Raw genomic sequence first — 15,769 nt, 5'->3', positions numbered from 1 at the left:
TGAGCAGTTTCTGGCCGTCATGGTGGGCAGATTGCTAAGAGCAGGTGCCCCCCTCCTTGGCGGAATCCGGCTGGTGTCAATGTGCAGCCAGAAGGGGAAGGAAGAACAGCAGAGCTGAGTGGTGTTTGGGGCCATCATTCTCTGAGCAGGATCAGAAGAAGAAAGAGGCAGGGAGTAAGTATCAGGAGACCATCATCTCTTGCTAGTGCTCACCCTCTCTCTTCCTTTGCTCCTCCTTTCATCTACAGTCGAGTTCTTCTGCTTCTTCAGCTCTCATTTTTTAAAATTTTTAATATTTATCTAACGTTATTTTTTTAATGTGCCAATATTGGTGTGAAGGTGTCAGATCTCGTGGAACTGCATTTTCAGACAGTTGTGAGCTGCCATGTGGGTGCTGGGAATTGAACCGAGGTCCTCTGGAAGTCAGTGCTCTTAACCGCTGAGCCACCTCTCATATAAAATAATGAGAGCCCTCAGCTTTCATTTTTTTTTTTTTACACAGTCATTGGGTTCTTTGGACTGGGTGTAGTTTTGATTAAACGGCTCGTTGGGTCGTGTATGCGAGACTGGTTCCTGTTGCAACACAATGTAGACTGAGCCTGAATGGAGTTTTGATTGATCTCCTCACCTCCCCATCCCCATCCCTCTCCCGTGTACAGGGATTGCAGGTGTAACACCGCACCCCACCCACCTGCTCTCCTTTCTCTCCATGGTGAATCTCTCTGTCCCTGTCGCTGTAACTCTTTTTGTCTGTCTGTCTGTCTGTCTGTCTCTCGCCTTTTCTTTCTCCTGGTTTTTCGCTTTCCTTGTCCTTTTGTTTTCTTTTCTTGACCAAATGGTCATGCCAGCTCGTCCAGGGTGTCCTCAATCAATGTCGGTGGTTGAGGAGCCGCCAAAATAATCAGAGGTGTTTAGCAAAGCAAACATCCTGCCAGGGATGTCTCGGCTAGAACAAGGTGCTCCATGTGTGCTTTCGTAAAGACACGGCTTGGGTCTCGGTGGTGAAAGTCCCTGCTTTGTGCTCGGGGTCTTGGGCCTTGTCCCGTCAGGTAGCCTCTCCCTCTCCGGTCCCCCACAGCCCCAAGCCCACACCTCGTTTCTCCCTGGGGACATCTAAGGGAAGAGAGTCCTCGGGAGGAACTGCGGGAAGAAGGGGAGTCCCCTATAGGGTGTCACCGTTGCTTGCTCACCTGGCTGTCCCTAGCAGGCAGGAGGAGTCCAGGTCCAGGGCACACCTCCACCCCCGCCCAAGCACAACACCTCCCAGCTCCCACGCCTCGTCCGATCCGCGCTGCCACTCTCCGACGCGTGGTGATTCCGAAGCCACGGGTGGCCAGGAAACCTACCGGTGGGGACGGGGTCCGTCCGCTGAACCTCGGGGCTCTCTCGGGACAAGACGAGGTGTGGAGAAGTGTCAGGGAGGGCTTCAGGTCGGGGAGAGCGGAGGGCCGATGGAGAAGAAGCCCGGCCGGAGCTCAGAGTTTGAGGTTTCCGACTCGCTGTGGGTCAGTCGCCAGTGAGGAAGGGCTTCGCAGGCTGTGCAGCAGAGTCGCTGCGTGGCCAGGTGCTCCTGATCCTTCCCCGAAGTTTGGCTACGGAGTAGGTGTGAGTGTGGAGGGCGACGGGGAGGACCAGGAAGAGAAAGGGGAGAGACAGGCGATCGGCGCGTGGGCCGGGTGTCAGAGGGGCGGGGCGGGGCGGGGCGGGGCCGCCGATGTCCGCCTGTTGGTGGGTGGGGGCTCTGGTCGGCAGTGAGTGTCAGTTCCCGGGCCGGGCGCCAGGGGGCGGTGGCGCGCCGGAGTTCAGGGCGAGGTAGGGAGAGGAGAAGGGGAATCGTGCATAGGGAAGGGCTAGAGTCTGTGCGGGCGGAGGTTAGCGGGGCGTGTGTGCGTGGGACGGTGAGGCAAAGGCTATGTTTGTGTTTCGGAAGGAGGCCGTCGGGCTTTGGGGAGCGTGGCGTGTGGTGTTTGAGTCCCGGGTGTCGGGCAGGTGTGGTTGGCGTGCAGACTTGTGGGCGTGCAGGGTGAGGGGGCCTTGTGTCCCGCGTCATCGCTGAGTAGGTTCGAGTACGTCTGTGTCGGGAACCGCTGTCTCTGGTTGTGGTAGCGCACGCCGGTAGGATTCGCTGAAGGAGGCAGAGGCAGGAGGATCACGAGTTCGAGGCCAGCCTGGGCCACATTGCAAACTCACCTTGCGACCCCCCCGCCGCCGCCCCACCCCCGCCTCCCTTTTTAGGTCTCTTCTCCAGGCCTGCTGCTGCTGCTCTTTTGCAACACCTCTCCTCCTGCCCGCTCACGCACAACGCACGCTATGCTCCCTACCCACTCCCTACCCACAACTGCCACAAGCAACAACATCCTCTTCCTCCCTGGCTCTCAACCTCCTCTGCCCACAGTCACCGACGCACACCCGCTGTCTTGCTCGCCTCCCAAATACTCGCAAACACTCCCAAAGCCTCCCCTTGCCGCCCTTTGCTCCGACAGCAACCAATCCTCCCGTCCCGGCACACAGCAGGACATGCCTTCTCCTCGCACGCGCCCATGTCATGCCATGGAGTTTAGTTAAAGAGGGGAAGAATGGATCATATGAGCAAGAGGGGTTAAGATCATGATAGGGAAAATCAGAGACAGCTGGCCTGAGCTAGTGGGAGCTCAAGGACTCTGGAATGACAGCTGGGGAACCCGCATGGGACTGAATTAGGTCCTCCGAATGTGGGTGACAGTTATGTGACTTGATCTGTTGTGGGGAGACCCTAGCAAAGGAACAGGACCTATCCCAGGAGCATGAACTGGCTTTTTGGAGCCCATTCCCTACGGGTGGGATACCTTGCTCAGCCTTGACGTAGCGGGGAGGAGCTTGGTCCTGCCTCACCTTGGTATGCCAGTCTTCGTTGACTCCCCGAGGGAGGCCTTACCCCCTCTGCAGAGTGGATTGGGAGTAGGATGGGAAGACGGATAGGAAAATGCGGAAGAAGGGAGGGAGAGGGAACTGGGGTTGATATGTAAAACGAGAAAAGCGCTTTTAATAATTAAATAAATGCATTACTTAGCGCCTAGTCAGGTGTGAAAGTAAACTGGTAAAGGCCCTTGCCACTGAGCTGATGATCTGAATTCTATCCACCCTGGGGAAACAGAAGACAGAACCAGCCATCCTAAATGTCCTCTGTCTACTCTCTAGCAGTGCCATGTGTGCACCCACACAGATACACACTACACACTAAATAAATTAATGTAATTGTTAAAATTAGGGGCCACAGAGATGGCTCAGTGTTGCAGGAGGTGTAAGTGTGCAGGAGGCAAAGGCAGGCAGATCTCTGTGAGTTGGAAGGTTAGCTTGGTCTACAAAGAGAGTTCCAGGACAGTCAGAGCTACACTGGAAGACCTTGTCTCAAAACAACAGTAAAAAAGGAGTACTTGTTGGGTATGGTAGCACAGGACTACAATCCCAGCACTTGGGAGGCAGAGGCAGAAGGAACTCTGGAGTTCAAGGCCAACCTGGTCTACAGATAGGGTTCTAGGACAGCCAGGGTTGCATGGAGAGACCTTGTCAAAAAAGAAAGAAAGAAAGAAAGAAAGAAAGAAAGAAAGAAAGAAAGAAAGAAAGAAAGAAAGAAAGAAAGGGAAAGGAAAAGAAAAAAGGAATAGAAAAAAACAAAAAGAAAAACAGAAAAGGAAACGGTGCTGCTTTTGCAGATGACTAGTTTAGTCTACCTTGGACTTGGACAGCTCACAACTGCCTCTAAGACCAGCTCTGGAGGATCTGATGCCCTCTTCTCAGCTCCCTGGACAACCTCTTCCATCCCACCCCACTCCCCATCACATACAAAGAAAAAAAAAGAGTGCATTCTTAAATGCTGATATCTCACTCCTGAGAAGTCATGCGAACATTGTCAACAATTTCATGTATTATCTTCAAGATTTTCCCCATCCATATACAATTATATAAATCAAAATATTCTTTAAAGGGGCAGGTGTTAAATGCTCATCTAGGGCGTTTAAGGCCAGCCTAGGCTATATAAGACGAGTCGGTCTGAAAAAAATCCACATTAGAGTAAACCAAATCAAGGTGGTACATGGGACACATATCTTAAGCTGCCACTATCTGGGAAGCTATGAAGGCTCCCCCTGTAAGAAACCCACCTGGCTCCATTTTGAAGGCAGGAGACATTATGCTGTATTGTTTAAAAAAAAAAAACAAATCTTTGTTTACTGAGTTAAATCTCTGTTTCCTGGAACCTGGCCTACTCTAACCCATGACCTTGACTTTTTTGGGGGGGTGATACTGTTACCCTCCCTGGCCCTCCCTGAAACCCCCTAATCACGTGGTGACCACATGATGGGGTTTTTTGTTTGTTTTGAGATTTTTCCCCCGTATTTTCTTATTGCTTTATTATTTCTCTTCTGTAAAACTACTCGTGGTTTTGCTCCTTAAAAAGGGGCCCAAGCGGTGGTGGCCACATGCCTTAAATCCCAGCACTCGGGAGGCAGAGGCAGGCGGATCTCTGTGAGTTGGAGGCCAGTCTGGGCTACAAAAGCTAGTCCCAGGACAGTCTCCAAAGCTACAGAGAAACCCTGTCTCGAAAAACAAAAAAAAAAAAAAAAAAAAAAAGGTGGAGGCAAGAGATGTATTTGGGGTGTTCTTTTTAACCATACTTAGGAAGCAGTCTCTGGCCAGCTCTTGGGTGCAACCCAATAAAGATAAAGCTTAGGGCTGGAGAGATGGCTCAGAGGTTAAGAGCATTGCCTGCTCTTCCATCTGTAATGGGGTCTGGTGCCCTCTTCTGGCCTGCAGAATATTGTATACAAAATAAATAAAATATTTTTTAAAAAAATCAAGCTTACTTCAAATTTGATTCAAATTGCGGTAGTGATCTTATTCTCACCGTTGGGATTAACACCATTCTCCATAATTTCTTACACTGGAAACTCACTGCTGTTTAACAGAAATTAATATACTCTTTAGTAAGCTAACAAACACAAAACTTCGTTTTGCAGACCGTTTTTTCTTTCCGCATACTTTGAAGATTAATACATGTGTGTAACTAGAAAGTTAATCTTACCAAAAAAAAAAAATACTTATAAGCAAACGGTCTATTTTATAAGCAAGCTTTCTTTTGACGTCATGGACTGAAAGTCTCCTTGAGGGTTACCATTCCCAATTGCTATCCACAAAAAAATCACAAGCTAGTCAAGTAGGGGTGTGTGTTGGGGGAGACAATGTTAAACAACTTAACAATAACCCACAGCCTTCGGACCAACTAGGAGCTAAGGCAAGTCTCTGAGTATTTATAGTTCCATTCTAGGATCTTTTCTGAGTAAGGAGATTTTTCAGGGCTTTGTGCCATAACCATTAAAAATAAAACACATAAAAATCGCCACACCAAATGCGGTGAAAATGAAACAAAATGATACCCTCACAAAGTAATGACTTTGAGAATTAGGTTAATGACCGAGCTGTTTTGCGTTTCGTTTTTTTGCAAATGCATTGTGGGTAGAACCTAGCTAAATATGAAAGTAAACCCAGAGGCTGTGGGCAGCTGTAAGAGTCCCTGTTGGAAACTCTCGCTCTGCCGGAGTAGGTAGGGCAAAAAACGAGGACACTAAGTCGTGAGACTCAGAGTCTGACGGGCACGTGGGGCGGGAGGTGGGGCGGGAGGCAGGGCCACCGAGGACTGGAAGTGTCCCGAGGTCCGACAGCGTCTTGGTGGGGGAACCTAGCCTTTTGGGGCGGGGTCTACGGTGTCCCGCAGAGTAGGTGGTCCACGCCTGGGTCGCCAATGGTGGAGAATAAGAGTTAGACCAGCAGGTGTCTTCAGCATGGCTCCCAGCTTTTTCTCAGTAATCTCAGATGCTGTCTGTGAGGTTCTGTGCGTGTAAAATCCCCTTTATGAAGGGTTTTTCCTTTTACATCACTCCCTATATTACTCATGGCTTCTCCACCCCCTGTGGAACTAAGAAAATGACTTTTCATAAATTTAAATATTTATAACGAGAGTCCAAGGACAAAGGGAGAGTTTACCTATACTTAAAAGTTATTTATGCACATAAAAACGGCCAATATAAGACGAAGTTGTCTATAAGAGAGGGCATTTCTCTGAAGATGTGGGTTGGACCTGGGTGATTTTGCCAGCTACAAATTAAGCCCTGGAACTAAAATATAAAGCAGAACTCATTCCCAAACCTTTGAGGGTGTTTGAATATCTAAATTATATCTCAGGATGTATTTGTCTTTTTTGTTTGTTTACTTAATTCTTTTAGAACTGAGGGGCTGGGAAAAGAACCTCTCAGAGGTAGGGCGCTTGCCTAGCATAGATAAGTCTTTGAGTCCCTAGTCAATACACGCGCACACACCCCTTTAGGGGGATTTTGTTAGAGTTCTTCCACTGATTCAAAATAAAGCAATTTATTGAAAATATTTCATAGGGTTTTCCTAGTAGGCTGATGTTCTCCTTGTGAAGGAAAAACCACAGAGTTTTTCAGAAAAAAAAAAAAAAGGCCCATTAGGGTTGAGTTGGTAATTTCAAAACCATGAATAAAACCGTAAATTTAAATTAACATTCAAAAGTTACCCTAGATAAGATGGTAGTGCAGGGGACTACAGAGATGGCTCAGCCATTGCGATTGCTGCTGCTTTTGAAGAGGACCAGAGATCAGTTCCCATCAAGTGGTCTATAACCACTAGGAACACCACCTCTTCTGCTCCCCCAAGACCTGCCTCACTTGCATATATCCACAGAGACACATAAACATAATTACAAATAGAGAAAATAAAACCATTGGCTGTCTTCAGGAAGACCCAGATTGGGTTCCCACCAGCTCACAACTGTCTGCTAGCTCTAGCTCTGGGAGATCCAACACCCTCTTCTGGCTGCTCCAGGAACTGCATATATGTAATACCCAGACATGCAGCAAAACCTCTACACATAAAATAATAAAACTTTTTAAAAATTTAAATGGTGGGACCAAAAGCTTAGGGATTTCTGAAGACTAAGATAGCTAACTCAATGATTTTTAAAACTTACAACTAATTTAGCAAAAATATTAGGAATATTGTCAAATGCTGTGTCTTACTTTCTTTTTTATTATTATTTTATTACTTTAAAAAAATACCAATCCAAATTTCCTCCCCTCCTCCCACTTCCTCCAGACACCCTCCTACCCCTGCCCCCTCTAATCCTAAGAAAGGGCAAGGCACCCTGCCCCATGGAAAGTCCAAGGCCCTCCCTACTACATCTAGGTTGAGCAAGGTATACATCCAAAGAGAATAGGATCCCAAAAAGCCAGTACATGCAGTAGAGACAAATCCCAGTGCCACTGCCAGTGGCCCCTCAGTCTGCCCCAACTATCAACCACATCCAGAAGTACTAGTTTGATCCCATGCTCGTTCACTCCCAGTCCAGGTAGAGTTGGTGAGCTCCCATTAGCTCAGGCACACTGTCTCAGAACCCTTCATGGTCTTGACCTTCCGCTCATATTCTCATTCCTTCCACTCTTCAACTGGACCTTGGGAGCTCAGTCCAGTGCTCCGATGTGGGTCTCTGCCTCTGTTTCCATCTGTTGTTGGATGAAGGTTCTATGGTGATATTTAAGATATTCATCAGGCTCTCTCTCTGTCTTCTCTACCCTGGGAGCAGCTCTCTTGCCTTGGCCCCTCACCCCTGAAAATGTATGCCTGTTCCAGGTTCATCTCTACCCGCTCCTTGGTCAGGAGCACCTCTCAGCTGCTGAGTCGTCCACTGTCTGCACTGGAGCTGAACCCACAGACACGGAGAGATGAGGCCCTCAGCAGCTTGGCAGTCCCTCGTCCTTTGACCTCACTTGTCCCTAGCCGCAGCTTCCAAACCAGTGTCATTTCCAGGGACATCGACACAGCCGCCAAGTTCATTGGGGCTGGGGCTGCTACTGTTGGGGTGGCTGGCTCTGGGGCTGGGATTGGAACTGTTTTTGGGAGCCTCATCATTGGTTATGCCAGGAACCCTTCTCTGAAGCAACAGCTCTTCTCCTACGCCATTCTGGGCTTTGCCCTCTCAGAGGCCATGGGGCTCTTTTGCCTAATGGTGGCCTTTCTCATCCTCTTCGCCATGTGAAGCAGCTGTCTCCACTTCCACCTCCCATAGTTCTTTTGTGTCCCATCTGCCCTGTATGTTCCTTTTCCTGTACCTCCCCAGGAAGTCTGGGGAAAGTGATTGGCTCAGGGTTTGACAGAGAGAAGACAAATAAATACTGTATTAATAAGAAAAAAAAAAAAAAAAAGATATTCATCAGTCTGACTACAGGGCAAGGCCAGTTCAGACACCCTCTCCTCTATTGCTTAGGGTCTTAGCTGGGGTCATCCTTGTGGATTCTTGGGAGTTTTTCTAGAACCAGGTTTCTTGCTAACCCCTAATAATGGCTCCCTCAATCAAGATATCTTTTTCCTTGCTCTCATATCTGTCCTTCCTTCATCTTGACTATCCTATTCCCTAAAGTTCTTCTCAACCCTCCCCTTCTCCCCTTCCTTCTACCCTCTGTCCCCGTGCTCCCAATTTTGTCAGGCGATCTTGTTTGTTTCCAATTTCCAGGAGGGTCTATATGTGTTTTTCTTTGGATTCACCTTATTACTTAGCTTCTCTAGGATCATGAACAATAGGCTCAATGTCCTTTGTTTATAGCTAGTATCCACTTATGAGTGAGTACATACCATATTCATTTTTTGGGGTCTGGGTTACCTCACTCAGGGTAGTGTTTTCTAATTCCACCCATTTGCATGCAAAATTCAAGATGTCAATGTTTTGTTTTTTTTTTTAACCGCTGAGCAGTACTCTAATGTGTAAATGTGCCACACTTTCTTTATCCATTCTTCAGTTGAGGGGCATATAGGTTGTTTCCAGGTTCTTGCTATTATAAATAATGCTGCTATGAACATAGTTGAACAAATACATTTGTAGTATGATTGAGCATCTTTTGGGTATATTCCCAAGGGTGGTATTGCTGGATCCTGAAGTAGGTTGATTCTCAGTTTTCTGAGAAATTGCCATACTAATTTCCAAAGTGGTTGCACAAGTTTGCATTCCCACCAGCAATGGATGAGTATTCCCCTTATTCCACATCCTCTCCAGCATAAGCTATCATTGGTGTTTTTGATATTAACCATTCTGATAGGTATAAGATGGTATCACAGAGTTATTTTGATTTGCATTTCCCCGATAGCTAAGAAAGTTGAACATGTCCTTAAATATCTTTGGGCCATTTGGAATTCTTCTTTTGAGAATTCTCTGTTTAGTTTGGTACACCATTTTTAATTGGGTTATTTAGAATTTTAATGTCTGATTTCTTAAGTTCTTTATACATTTTGGAGATCAGTCCTTTGTTTGATGTGGGGTTGGTGAAGATCTTTTCCCATTCAGTAGGTTGCCTTTTTGTCTTATTGACTGTGTCCTTTGCTTTACAGAAGCTTTTCAGTTTCAGGAGGTTCCATTTATTTATTGTTGCTCTTATTGTCTGTGCCACTGGAGTTATATTTAGGAAGTGGTCTCCTGTGCCCATGCATTGAAGGCTACTTCCCATTTTCTCTTCTATCAGGTTCATTGTGATCAGATTTATATTGAAGTTTTTAATCCATGTGGACTTGAGTTTTGTTCATGGCAATAGATATGAATCTATTTTCATTCTTCTACAGGTTGACATCTAGTTATGCCAGCACCGTTTGTTGAAGATGTTTTTTTTTTCCCATTGTATAATTTTAGTTTCTTTGTCAAAAATCAGGTGCTCATAGGTGTGTGGATTAATATCCAGGTCTTCAGTTTGATTCCATTGGCCAATGTCTCTGTTTTTATGCCAGTATCAAGCTGTTTTGATTACTGTAGCTCTGTAATAGAGATTGATGTTAGGGATGATAATGCCTCTGGAAGTTTCTTTATTGTACAGGATTGTTTTGGCTATCCTGTTTTTTTTTTTTTTTTGTTTTTCCATATGAAGTTGATTATTGTTCTTTCAAGGCCTGTGAGGAATTGTGTTGGAATTTTGATGGGGATTACACTGAACCTATAGATTGCTTTTGGTAGGATTGCCATTTTTACTATGTTGATCCTTCCTATCCAAGATCATGGGAGATCTTTCCATTTTCTAGTATCTTCTTCTATTTCTTTCTTCAAAGACCTAAAGTTCTTGTCAAATAGGTCTTTCACTTCCTTGGTTAGAGTTACCCCAAGATATTTTATGTTATTTGTGGCTATTGTGAAAGTTGATATTTCTCTAATTTCTCTCTCAGCTTCTTTATCCTTTGTGTATAGGAGGGCTACTGAATTTTTTGAGTTGATTTTGTATTCTGCCACATCACTGAAGGTATTTATCAGCTGTAGGAGTTCTCTGGTAGAGCTTTTAGGGTCACTTATGTACACTATCATAACATCTGCAAATAACAAAAGTTTGACTTCTTCCTTCCCAATTTGAATCCCCTTGATCTCCTTATATTGTCTTATTGCTATCACTAAAACTTCAAGAACCATGTTCAAGTGATATAGTGAGAGTGGTCAGCCTTGTCTTGCTCCTGATTTTAGTGGAATGGCTTTGAGTTTCTCTCCATTTAATTTGATGTTAGGTGTTGGTGTGCTGTATATTGTTTTTCTTGTATTTAGATATGATCCTTGTATCCCTAATCTCTCCAAGACCTTTATTATGAAGGGGTGTTGGATTTTGTCAAATGCTTTTTCAGCATCTAATGAAATGATCGAATGGTTTTTTCTTTCAGTTATTTATATGATGGGTTATTTTATTTATTTATGTGTATATGAGTGGGTATGCATACCTTTGGTTATGGTGGCCATAAGAGAACATGAAATCCCTCAGAACTAGAGTTGGAAGGTGTTTTGTGGGGCATCTGACTTGTTCTGTGGGTGCTAGGATCTGAGCCCTTATCCTCGTGACTGTAACCGCGTCATTCCGCCATCCCCGAGACCCCGAGTTCTCAAGATAGCTAATTAGGACTAATGGCGACTTGTCAAGTAACTAAAATGGGAATTTAATACTACTAATGGCAGTTTATAAGTTACTAAAGTACTAAGAACTTACATGTGCCTTCCTATTATATCTGCAAGTTTCAGGCCAGCCAAGTCTACATAGTGAGACCCTGTCTAAAAAAGAAAAACCCAACAACTACAACCACACCACGGATTCAATACTATGTGGCCTGAAATTTCCTCTACCATAGAAATTTACTTTAAATTTTTTTCATGTGTATGGGTGTTTTGCCTGCATGTATTTACACATGCCATACACAAGTCTGGTGAACACAGAGGCCACAACGTAGCTTTGGATTCCATGAAACTGGAATCACAGAAGGGTGTGAGATGCCACATGGGTGCTGGGAATTGAGCCTGAGTCTTCTGGAAGAGCAGCCAGTGCACTTAACCTCTTAAGCAATCTCTAGTCCCTTCTATATTACCTTTTAACTTAGTCTCAGACCAGGTCTTAGGAAGAGCAAAAGGCATCCAAAGTCTTTGTCACAAAGCCACAGGAATGGCCTCTAACCCAGTTCTAATAATGCTCCCCTTCAGAACCTCTCGAACTGGACCTCTAGAGTCTGCATTGCTCGAAACACTACTGTCTTCCAGGCTCCTACTAGCATGGCCCTTTGAGCTCAGCTTAATGGTCTGGTAAACTGCTTTTCCAGTCCAAAGTTCCAAAGTCTTCTACCACATCCCTTAAAAAAAAGTCAGATTCTTCATGATAGCATCCCGCTCCTGGTACTTATTTCTGTATCAGTTATTTCTGTGATAAAGCACTTGACCAAGGCAACCTATTTGGGTCTACGGTTCTATCATAGTGGGAAAGCATAGCAGCAAGCAGAAGGCATGGCTGCTGGAGCAGGAAAGCAAAAGCTTACAAATAAACAAACAAAATGGTCAAAAATAAAACGGCAGCAAAAAAGCAAGCAACAACAAATAAACAACAACAAAAAATAAATAAATAAGGTAAACCTAAAAATTAAAAAAAAAAAAAGTTTATGTGTATGACTGTTAGCCTGTTTGTATGTCTACGCACCACATGTGTGCCTGGTGCTTAGAGGCCAGAAGAGGGTGTCAGATCACCTGGAACTACAGAGTTACAGATGATTGTGAGCAAAGCCACGTGGGTGCTGAGAACTGAGTCTGGGTCCTCTGCAAGAGCAGACAGTGCTCCTGACCGCTGAACCATCTCTCCAGCTTCTGATTTCTGCCAACTTTTAGAATACAGGATATAATCAAGGATCATGAGTTTGAAAGCTTTCCCAACTTCCTCTTCAAATGTAACTGGATTTTGTGTCTTCCTACATGAAAATATATCAAAAAGTTGTAGGGAGCAGGACAGGATTAGGTCCTGGACAGCTGGTTAAGAAATGGTTCTGAAGACGTGGGGAAGGTGTTGGGACCTTTGGGTCTCTGAACCACTTACAGCCCTGAGGCTTAGTGATCTAACAGAATTCATCACATTGTGTATTCTAGCAGTGGCTTGCAGAGACGCTCTGAAGGGATTACAGAGGGCTCTATAAGCATATACTTTTAGAGGAGCATGACACAATTTGCTTTCTAGCCCAAAGCCTAGGAAATAATTAGGCAGGAATTCAGACAAGTGCTAAATGGCAGTTGTTTCTGCTGAATCCAAGTGGCCTGAAAAAAAAAATCAATTTCATTCTCATCCAAGGAGGGCTTGCCTTTTGGATTCTTCCTGATTTACTGAATAGTAAAGCAAATGACCTTGTCAGCATTAAAAGTAAACAAGGCAAAAATTCAGTGCAACCTTCCAAAGTCAAGTCACGTACAACAAAATTAGGAGAAAGTATTTTGGAATGCTGGATTGAGCACTACGACGCTGCTTTTCAGAATTCTTATTTGATCTGATTTGCAACTCTAACATATGTCTGACTTGTCTGGGGCCTCTTCTGCTTTGGACGCTTTTGTCCCGGCCCAGCTGGCTGCCTTTCCCCGGGATCTGAGAAAAACTTCCTCACCTGAGCGTGCGTCAGGGTTCAGTTTTATCAGCACATAGAAGGAAGAGCTCATTCGAGAAAGGGGTGTGAGGGATGGGGAAGTAAAAGCTGGGTATGGTGGTGCACACCTTTAATCCCAGCACTTCGGAGGCAGAGTCAGGTGGATTTCTGTGAGTGTCAGGCAGGGCTGAGAGAGAGAAGAGAGAGTCAGAGACAAAGATGGAACGACAGACAGAGACAGAGAGACAGAGAGTGAACTAGACATCGCCGTACAAGTCTCACTGGGAGTTTGAGGCAAGGATGTGAACTGAAATCTAGAGTGGGCGACATAGAAAAACCCTAAAAAAAAGTGGGGAAAAAGTACAAAGAGGAAGGTAGATGCCATTCATAATCTAATTTTTTATAGCCATAGTGTCTTTTTTTGTTTGTTTGTTTGTCTTTTTCTTGTTATGGCGTGTTAATCCCAAAGATAGGAGGAGAAAGACATCTGAACCAAATCATCATGGTCAAATTAATTAAGGCAAGCTGTTTTCCTCATGTACACAGGCTGCTCCCACTAAGTCAGGGTTTGAGAGGTCAGCATTGGACAAGAGAAAGACAAGGCTTTTCTAGCTTAGAGGTAGGGCGTTTCCAAATAGGGGATTTGGTGGGCAAAATAGGCAGGATTACAGGAGCAGAAGACGAGCATAACAAGTTATTCCCTACAAACATGGTTGCAAGGTGTGCAAAACCTTTGCAACCATGGTTCAAAAGGTGGTCACGTAACCTTCTCAAACCAAGATAAGGTTGAAAGGTGGTTATAAACAGCTTTTGAAACAAAGACGTGAGTGCCATTCCTAGAACAGGCAGCACAGAACCATTTTTAGTTAAGGTTTCAGGTGAGGTGTAGCCCAATTCTTGAGAGGATTAATCGTAAGCAGAAATGAACCTAGTTCATCTTTACTATAAGATGACTTGGGAGCCTAACATGGAGGCAGACTGATTCTTCAGCAAAATGATTTAAATGCTGTCCTTAGGAATAATGGCAATGGCAACTTAGAATATGCCAGAGAAGAATCATGGCAGGAAGACCACTCAGAAGATGTTGTAATGAGCACTGGGCCCAAAGCTTATGGCAGCAGTGACTGAAAAGAGAAGGAGTGGGACTGGAGAGAAGGCTCCGTGGTGAGGGCATCTTCTGCTCTTCCAGAGGACCCGAGTTCAGTTCTAAGCATCCGTACCAAGGGGTTCACATCCTCATGTAACTTCAGCACCAGTGGGGCACCCAGCGCCTCTGACTTCCGCAGATGAACACATACAAACAAACAAAAGCTCAGTGGTTAAGAGGACCGACTGCTCTCTCGGAGGACCCAGGTTCGATGCCGATCTCAGCACTCACATGGGCTAGTAACCCTCTACAACTCTAGTTCTAGGGGTTTTGATGTTCTCTCCTGGCCTCTGCAGGCCCCAAGCAGCATCTAGTACAGACAAACGTGCAAGCTAAACACCTGTACACATAAAACATAAATAAATAAACTTTTAAAATAAACAAATAAGATGAGGAAAAGATATGTGTGAAGAAGCAACTGGAAATGAGGAATCAATAAGTCTTATGAATTTAGATGCGAGAGGAAGAAAGATAGAAAAGGCAACGGTGATGCCGAGTTCTGCCGAGTGATGGGAGGGTACGCTATTCATTTCAGCAACAGTTATTGAGCACTTACTATCCTCATGGAGCTAGGGATTAGTTAGGGGAGACAAACTAAAAAGTCAAATAATGGCCATTCATTGTTAGGTGGCTGAGTGTTGGAGAGGAAACTCACTAAGGATGCATGTGCGCGCGTGCGTGCGTGCGTGCGTGCGTGCGTGCGTGCGTGCGTGCGTGCGTGTGTGTGTGTGTGTGTTGTACAGCAAGTATGCGTGCATTTAAACATGTTATGCTATGGGCTGAACCCAAGACTTTATGCATGTTGGTCTAGACCTCTACCACAGAATTGCATCCCTAGGAAGAAGTCTTTAAACATGTATATTTTATATTTATTTTTGTAGCGCTTGTGTGTGATTAAATATTTCTGCAAATACATTTTATAAAATAAACACATTGGTAAGTTTAAAAAAAATAAAAAAAATAAAAAAAAAAGTCTAAGTCCCATTTTATTTTTCCAAGGTGTTTTCTTCTGTCTCTACGAAGCCACTTTACATGGGCTTTGGTGGGGGGTCGTGGTGCAGCACCAGCACGTCTAAATCGTGGTGGGGGTGTTCGGTCCTTCCGAGCTTCCCGGGATCGATTCCTGACCACGTTGCTATGAATAGCACAGCTCACACAGTAATGCAGCTTGACATAGGGTTTGGGGAGCACATAAGCGTCGAAGACACTTGCTTCGGATATGTCCCTGACGGCAGCCGCCTCGACGATGTTCCGAATGACGAATTTCTTAATGGCCTTGTCCTTGGGCACACAGCGGGCGCAGTTAGTGCAGCGAATTGGCTGCACATGGCCGCGGCCCTTTTGGGCACGACCGTTGTTTCTCCTTTTTTTGGTCATCTTGGAGCAAAGTCCCGAAAGAGGGAAGAAGTCTTTTAAATTTAATTAAAAAAAAAATTTTGAGACAGTTGCATAACCTGCTTTAGAAGTGAATTTTAAATAAGAAAATGGCCAGGCCTAGAAGTACTTGTGATGTAGGCAGGTTGGGCTCTGTGAGTTCAAGGCCAGCCTGGTCCACACAGAGTTCCAGGACTGCCGTGACTACACAGAGAGAGACCCTGTCAAAACAAAACAAAACAACAATAAAAAGTAATAATAAACAAACAAGCAAATAAATAAGGAAAAGAAGAGGGCTGCACG

The 15,769-nt window shown here is 45.1% G+C and overlaps 2 protein-coding genes across 2 annotated transcripts; one reads left to right on the top strand and one right to left on the bottom strand.

Moving 5' to 3' along the window:
* Positions 1-7,611: 7,611 nt before the first annotated feature.
* LOC119807061 (ATP synthase F(0) complex subunit C2, mitochondrial) lies at positions 7,612-8,124 on the top strand. Its single transcript, XM_038319204.1, has one exon. It carries the CDS (start codon positions 7,664-7,666, stop codon positions 8,084-8,086), a length of 423 nt encoding a protein of 140 aa, XP_038175132.1. The 5' UTR covers positions 7,612-7,663; the 3' UTR covers positions 8,087-8,124.
* A 6,215-nt stretch (positions 8,125-14,339) lies between these two features.
* Positions 14,340-15,469, bottom strand: LOC119806447 (40S ribosomal protein S26-like). Its single transcript, XM_042054580.1, has 2 exons — positions 15,125-15,469; positions 14,340-14,402 (listed from the first exon to the last, which is right to left on the bottom strand). The coding sequence occupies exons 1-2, from the start codon at positions 15,467-15,469 to the stop codon at positions 14,340-14,342; spliced, it is 408 nt and encodes a 135-aa protein (XP_041910514.1).
* Between the last annotated feature and the right edge of the window lie 300 nt (positions 15,470-15,769).

This window comes from Arvicola amphibius, chromosome 2 (genome assembly GCF_903992535.2).
Source record: "Arvicola amphibius chromosome 2, mArvAmp1.2, whole genome shotgun sequence".
In the NCBI taxonomy this organism is placed as follows: domain Eukaryota; kingdom Metazoa; phylum Chordata; class Mammalia; order Rodentia; family Cricetidae; genus Arvicola; species Arvicola amphibius.
The sequence above is the reverse complement of the archived record's forward strand: the minus strand, read 5'-3'. Positions and strand labels throughout refer to the sequence as shown.

What these genes read in the sequence shown, in the direction of transcription:
- LOC119807061 (XM_038319204.1), top strand. Translation starts at nt 7,664, where the DNA reads ATGTATGCCTGTTCCAGGTTCATCTCTACCCGCTCCTTGGTCAGGAGC.
- LOC119806447 (XM_042054580.1), bottom strand. Translation starts at nt 15,469, where the DNA reads ATGACCAAAAAAAGGAGAAACAACGGTCGTGCCCAAAAGGGCCGCGGC. An exon ending in GACCCCCCACCAAAGCCCAT is followed by an intron (nt 14,403 to 15,124) that starts GTAAAGTGGCTT and finishes TGTCTGTACTAG; the next exon opens with ATGCTGCTTGGGGCCTGCAG.